The sequence below is a fragment of the Myxine glutinosa genome, chromosome 6 (genome assembly GCF_964187855.1).
Source record: "Myxine glutinosa chromosome 6, kmMyxGlut1.1, whole genome shotgun sequence".
In the NCBI taxonomy this organism is placed as follows: domain Eukaryota; kingdom Metazoa; phylum Chordata; class Myxini; order Myxiniformes; family Myxinidae; genus Myxine; species Myxine glutinosa.
This window is the reverse complement of record NC_136266.1, coordinates 117694470-117701591: the sequence shown is the minus strand read 5'-3', so window position 1 is coordinate 117701591 and position 7122 is coordinate 117694470. Positions and strand designations below refer to the sequence as shown.

The 7122-nt window shown below is 39.8% G+C and overlaps 1 protein-coding gene across 5 annotated transcripts in view; it reads right to left on the bottom strand.

The window, feature by feature from the left end:
- Positions 1-1913: 1913 nt before the first annotated feature.
- Positions 1914-7122, bottom strand: part of KIF23 (kinesin family member 23) — a 54158-nt gene continuing 48949 nt past the window's right edge. For all 5 annotated transcript variants that reach the window (XM_068120931.2, XM_068120929.2, XM_068120930.2 and 2 more), the window contains 4 exons: positions 2980-3068; positions 2790-2868; positions 2636-2706; positions 1914-2524 (listed from right to left, as the gene is read on the bottom strand). In XM_068120931.2, the coding sequence (XP_067977032.2) occupies positions 2509-2524; positions 2636-2706; positions 2790-2868; positions 2980-3068 (255 nt within the window). In that variant the 3' untranslated portion in view covers positions 1914-2508. The remainder of the gene's footprint in view (positions 2525-2635; positions 2707-2789; positions 2869-2979; positions 3069-7122) is intronic.

The following is a 7122-nucleotide window of genomic DNA, read 5'->3' as shown; positions in this document are numbered from 1 at the left end:
ACACTCGGACAAAACTTGGTGGACAGGTTGAGTGTGTGACAAGGACTAATTGATTCAATTTTGGTGAAGACCCAGATCCGGATATGAGAATTTTTTAAATGGAAAGATGGAGGGAAAAACGATATACAGTGTAGCAGGATATTTCAAAAAGTTTTGGCCGGGTTATGACAAAACTAGGTGGATGAGCTGGGTAAGTGACAAGAACAACAACACAACAACAGGCATTTTAAGGCCATTTTCCCTGCTAGAGCGGGGGTTAGCCTTACGGGCCCCATGACAATCTTCTCCATTTTGCCCTATTTTCTGCATCTCCCCTTGTTAACCCCCTTGCCCGCATTTCTTCTTCCACCACCTTTAGCTGTCTTTCTCGGTCTTCCCCGTCCTCTACTTCCTTCTACATTCATTTCCATAACTCTTCTCAACCAGTCACTTTCATCCTTCCTCAACACATGACCAAACCATCTCAACCTGTTTCTCTTCACAGCATCCATCACAGGCTCTATTCCCATAGGTGACAAGAACAAGCCTTATATTTTGGTTCATGTCCGGATGCAGATCTGACTTATCAATGGGATACAACACGTATACTATTCAGCCTGGCAGAGGTATGCGCTCTACCAAATTCCATTGTAGTTACATATTTATTTCATTTTCATTTCCCTTTGTTTCCTCAACCGCAGGTGGACGGAGGTCTTGTTTTCACCCATTTGTTAGTTTGTTTGGAGCAGGATATCTCAAAATATGGACGGATTCGTACACACCTTGGTGGATTAGTTGGGTAGATGACAAGAACAAGCAGATTGGATCTGCATCCAGACCTGAAACAAAATGTAGTCTATTAGTGGGATACAAAACATATACAGTTCAGCCGGGCAGAGCTATGCGCTCTACCGAGTGCCATTCTCGTCTTCTTTGCAGTTGTTGAGGTTTATATCTGTATTTGTTGTGTTGAATTGCCATTCTAGTTGCCTGTGTTGCTGCTTCTATTTCCATTGTAGCATTTTCTGTTTGCAGCTGTTCTTGGAAATTCTATGCAAAGTGAGTCATGCTCATGCACAAATTGGATGTTACATGCATGGCCAATCTTACAGTAGTCCTTCTGTGGACTGGGTTGGGCCTCATGAGGCCAATGTTCCCTTATTTCAGCAGGTGCAAGGCTTTTGTACAATATGGGGAATAGCAAGCAGTTTTCCTGTACAACTGCATTCAAACCCCCAGGGATTCCGATGTTGGGGCGACACAAACGTGTACTATGTAGCATTGCTGCCCGTCGTGGTGGGAGAGGGTATTATGAGTGATCCTTCAGAGGCTTTAATTGCATCACAAGTAAGAGGCCCTCCCCTTATTTTCACAGTTGCTTGCCCTGTGCTTCTTTAGACTCGGCTGCAAAGACTCCGACAGTATTCCCATGTTGTATTGCCTTTTTCTGCCTTTAAACACCATGTTGAGGTGTAACCTCATGTTACACATGTAAACATGTCATGTAAACACATGTTGAGTACCAGTTCACTGGTAATTCCCTGCTTGTCGTTAAAGGCGGCAAAAAGGGTTGGCGTCAGGAAGGGCATCCGGCCGTAAAACATTGCTTCAAAAAGGGGACCGAAAAACAACAACAACCACGGTTCCCGAAAAAGGCCAAACCCCGCTTGCGGGGAAAAATGGCCTCTAAAGGTGGTTTTTAAACACCATGTTGAGGTGTATACATAGCAGCTTGAGCGTCGCTACTTTGTTATCAGTTTTTTTCAAAGGCTTCTAATACCAAGAACCGAAATCTAATCATTTCGTCCCTGCTCCCGGCATTTCTAGTTTTAATGTCACAAAATGTCAAACACAGTGACTTTTCTTAAAATCAGAAAAAAGAAGTTTGTCAAGATTCTCATTGTAAAAATTCAAAGCAAAAAAAAACAATAATAAAGCTTTAAAAGTGGAACAAAGTGATCCTATTTATTTCTGACATCCTGCTCCTCCAATGACCAGCAATCTACCACAATGCAACGCTCCTGTAGAGCCATTCCGGTGAATGTACCAATAAGAAACAGGAACGGGCACCTGCATATTGCCCTATATCAACTCGAAACACTTGCATAAAGGAAGGTAAAAAAAACAAAATAAATCACCACAAACATGACCTGTTTATAAAGTGTAAGGGAAAAATGACGGCAGCAAAACTTAACAAATAAAGGCCCTCGCAAACAGCTTCATCACAGGAGATTCCAATGATTCTGAATGCTTTGGTCTTTTACAGGTCTTGTCTTTTACAAAATATGTTGAAAATTAGATAGTTGTCTGCATTGAAAATTGTTTCTGGAGAAGCAAGTAAAAGGCAACTATAAATACACTAAACTATGTACCAAAACTCTCGGGAGAAATGTTCAATTTTCAGCATTCTTTCGGAGTTTTGCTTTATTTACATTTCGTCTTACTTTCCATAATGCTGTATGTATGGAGATTTATGCAATTCTTTGCAGAAGAGCTCGGTTCAGTCACGACCTTTGGAGCAAGATGCGTCTATGGTTTTGGACGTCTGGGGGGGAAAAGGAAGAAATAAAAATAAATAAAGAAATATAAATAAAAATAAATAAAGAAATAAGGATTATTTATTGGAGAGAAGTGTGGTAGTTATCGTTTCACTCACTTTGGCGTAGCATGATGGTGTATACTTGGACCAATTGTGGACCCGGCCTTCATCTCTATGGCCACCGAGCACTGAAATTGTAGCACAAATAATTAATAATATGCAAAACCCAAGAGGATATTTAAACATGGATGTCATGAACAGCCAACGGTACCCGGGTTTCGACGTCCGTGAACTCGGACTTTGCACTGCCGTCGTCACTTGTGCCAGGCGGGTCAGACTTGCGCTTCCGACTATTTTTTGCAAATGATAAAGTGTGCCTTCAGCATCTCAAAAAATATCCACAACATCAAACAACCTGAAATGCAAATCCACCATTTAAGCTCTGGGCCTTGGTTTCAAACCTGCTGCTTAGTAGAGCTTCCTGTCGCAGCTTCTCAATGTCAACAAACTGGACTGACTGACCACCACCCCGTGTTTTATACACCTCACCCTGAAAATGATAGCGAAATGAATGCATGTGACTTTCAACAAATGCAATGTGCAAGTTTAAAAACACCTCCCCAACCAACGATACGTATTGGTGAAAATATTGCATTGCAAGCAAGGTGACAATATTGCATTGCAAGCAAGGTGAAAATATTGCATTGCAAGCAAGGTGAAAATATTGCATTGCAAGCAAGGTGACAATATTGCATTGCAAGCAAGGTGACAATATTGCAAGCAAGGTGAAAATATTGCATTGCAAGCAAGGTGACAATATTGCATTGCAAGCAAGGTGACAATATTTCATTGCAAGCAAGGTGACAATATTGCATTGCAAGCAAGGTGACAATATTGCATTGTAAGCAAGGTGAAAATATTGCATTGCAAGTAAGGTGAAAATATTGCAAACAGTATTGGAAATAATTGTGGAAACAGGAAAAACTGAGCATCATCCTCATCAGTAGCCCCAACTGTCCACATTGAAAGGCCAAAGACTGGATTCCCCTAGATATTAAATAAAGAGGTAAAATAGTTGTCTATATTGTTGTCTATATTGTACGAGTAATAGTGTCGAAATTGTATGAGTAAATAGTTGTCTATATTGTACGAGTTGAGCAAGTTGTGTACAGATTGTGTTGACAGATTTTGAGTGTAGGTTGGTAACTGGAACAAGGTCTAGATAATGTTACTCTGGATGAGCGTGGGGACGTTTGCTCGGATGGATGGATCATCACGTGTGATTCATAGAGTATTTTTATTGCTGTGGCGTTGTTGCAAAGCGATGGTGGTGATGGGCTAATGAATGGTTTTCTGAGATGTTGTGTTTAAAAGGGCATCTGTCTATCCATAACATCCATCTGAGGGATGGCGCACACATTGAGGAATCATCCTGCCTATGAAACCGGGTGACAGTTTATAGCTGGACCGAGATTCGAACCCAGGCTAAACAGATTAAAGATGTGTGCATACATCTAGAGTCCAGACCATCGTTCCAGCTCCGGTGTTAATATTTGCCACCACCACCAAAGGTGGGCAGAGGTTATGTTTTCATCCTTGTGTCTGTTTGTTTGTCTGTCAGAACAGAATATCTCAAAAGTTGTAGATGGATTTGGATGAAATTTTGTGGACAAGTTGGGTGTGACAAGAACAAAGCGATTCAATTTTAGTGAAGATCCGGATCCTAGAATTTAAATGATTCTTAAATGATTCAAATTTAAATGAATTTAAATGATCCTAGAATAAGTGATTCTTCACCATTGAGAGATCGGGCCAAACACTATATCTAGCACGAAATATCAAAAAGTTGAGAGGGATTATTACAAAACTTGGTGGATGAGTTGGGTAGGTGACAGACTAGACCAGGGGTTCTTAACCTGTGGTCCATGGACTCCTTTGGGGTCCGTGAACCAGGCGCATAAAAAAAAATTTAAAATTAATTTTCGCTAGCTTTTCATAAAAAGTTTTTTTTTTGTCGATGTACAGGATGTTATGTACTTATTCTTGCTTACTGAAGATTAGTAGATCTCTAAGGTAGGTTGAAATGGGATGATACTGAGTGTAGTCAGGTAACATACAATCGTCATCGTCGTCAAGTTATGACTTCTAGAATAGTTCCCGTCGATAAAAATTAAAGAAAATGTACCCTGCCCCAGATTTTAGCGTTGGCCGCCAGACCTCGTGTTTACAGTTTGGTATTGTATGCAAAAAAAAAAAAAAAACATACAAAATTTTGTGTTTATGTGCATTTTTCTGGGGAGGGGTCCGTAGCTTTCACCAGGTTCTCAAAGGGGTCCATGACTCAAAAAAGGTAAAGAACCCCTGGACCAGACAGATTTCTGAGAAATGTGAATGTTAGGTGCATTTTTGATTAGGTTTCATTTTTGATCGTTAGGTGCTTTTTAACATAATTATGGTATGCTGAATTCGATTAACCCGGTTCCCAACCCGAATGTTGAGGGTTTTTTTTGAGTTTTGAATAAATTGTTGAAGAACTTGGGCATTGGTGAACTCACAGAGGAGACAATCAAATCTGCAGAAGCGTTCGTCTGCAGAATATATAATGTGCACAGAACAACCTCTGTTGATTCAGCACGACATATGTTGTTCTCCAAGACTGGTAAACCAGAAGCAATGTCACCGACAAAGTGATGCTCTTCATTTCCATTTGATGCGAGTACACTATCAAGCCATGATATGGAGAAATGCTCATTGTGCCATACCTGACCTTCCTGCACCTGTGGAAATGGGATGGAAACGTGGCGATTCAGGACCAGAGCCTATTCTGATGTCACTGAGTCCAATCCCAGAAAGTTGCCTCGAGATGATTTGTTGTGCATACCAGAAGCAATGCAAGACTTGACACTGCAAATTTCACTATTCAGAGTTGAGGTGCACATCAATGTGTATCCGTCAGCAACAGAGTGATGATCAGACCCCTTGTATGAATTTGATGTAGTTTGGCACAACAACATGTGTGACATTCCTGAATGTTTGTGCTTCATGGCCATGTATACTTAATTTTAGAATAAATGGTTGTATGAAACATTGTCTTATTAAAACCATTTCCCATTTTATAGTTTCCAATTTCAATATCAGTTTGATTGGCTCTTTCAATATGTCGCCAACCATAATATAGACTAGACGGATTTTTGAAAAAAAGGCCATGTATAAGCTTCTCGGTGCATTTTGGGTTAAAAGTTGTAAAGTTAAAGTAAAAGAACTGCATCTATATACATGATATATAAATGCTTGTTCAAAGAAATTGTCCAGAAATGGCAATTTGGTGGCCATTTTGTTTATGCTAATTAGAAGGTCAAAAACTCAAATTTCGGCTTGGGAACCGGGTTAATAGAATCCATCATACCCTAATTATGTTAAAAAGTGAGGTTCCCAACTTTTCCCCAAAAATGCACCTCCAAGCTTATGCATGGCCTTTTCCCATCAATCCATCTAATCTAACAAGAACAAACCAATTAGGTTTTAGAGTTATGCATCCAGTTTAGTTGGATACAAAACAAACTGTTCAGCCTTGCAAACCAAGAGGATGGTTAGTCCAGGAGCCAGTTTTCAAGAGAGGCCTAGAAAATGAGTTTCGTGCAACACCCACTACACAGTTGGTTTGTCATTTCAGGGTGCTTGGGATACATCTGTAGAACAAATCCAGCCCTGATGTACAGTTAAATTGTGGCAGCAACAATAAATGGCAGCCACTTTTCTATTAAGGGGGTAGCGCAAAGCTTGAAATTGACGATTTTTTTTTTTGTATTTTGGTTTTTTCAGCTCTTCCAATAGGGATTCTTCAACATTATAATTAAAAGGATAGTGGGAAGTATGAGGGGATTTTCGTTATGCTGTTAAAGTATGATTAAAAAAAATAATTATTATTATACCTTGTATTATACCCAAAACACACAAAATCGCTGAAATATGTAGTTTTTGCTTTTCGACTGTAATTATGCAATATCATCTTTATGTTGTTCAAATGCGGTTATGGTTGTAATATGATATATCTTTATGATCTTTTCAAGAAACAAAATTTGACAATCCTTAAGTAAAGTCAGAAAAATACAGATTTCATTTCCCCTTAAATCATCAACCCCACTCCTGTTATGACCAAAAATCCACAAGTAATCTCAGCAAAAATATCTCACCAGGTCAAATCTGTCTGCGTATCATAACCATAGTCATTCACTGAACATTACAATGTTAACGTATAACTGTTATTTGTTGTATTATTAAAATAAACACATATTTTGCTACTGAATCATCCTCTAAGTGGTATAAGATCACGAAAATGTCATCATTAATCTTCCTCATCATCATCTTCTGAGTCGCTTGTGGTAGGTTCCTTGTTTGGGTTTTTGCATTGTTCACCTCCCATGCAAGTGCAGGCTTCTGTGCATGGCATGTTATTGTTCTTGCAGGCACATACGTGGCTGCGTTGACATGCAGACACTTTACACTTGCACGCGGTCAGCTCAACTAGTCCAACTGGAGCAGGGTCTTTGGTCATGAGGGTGGGCTGGAGAGTTCCATCTTCGATGTTCCATCCAATACCATCT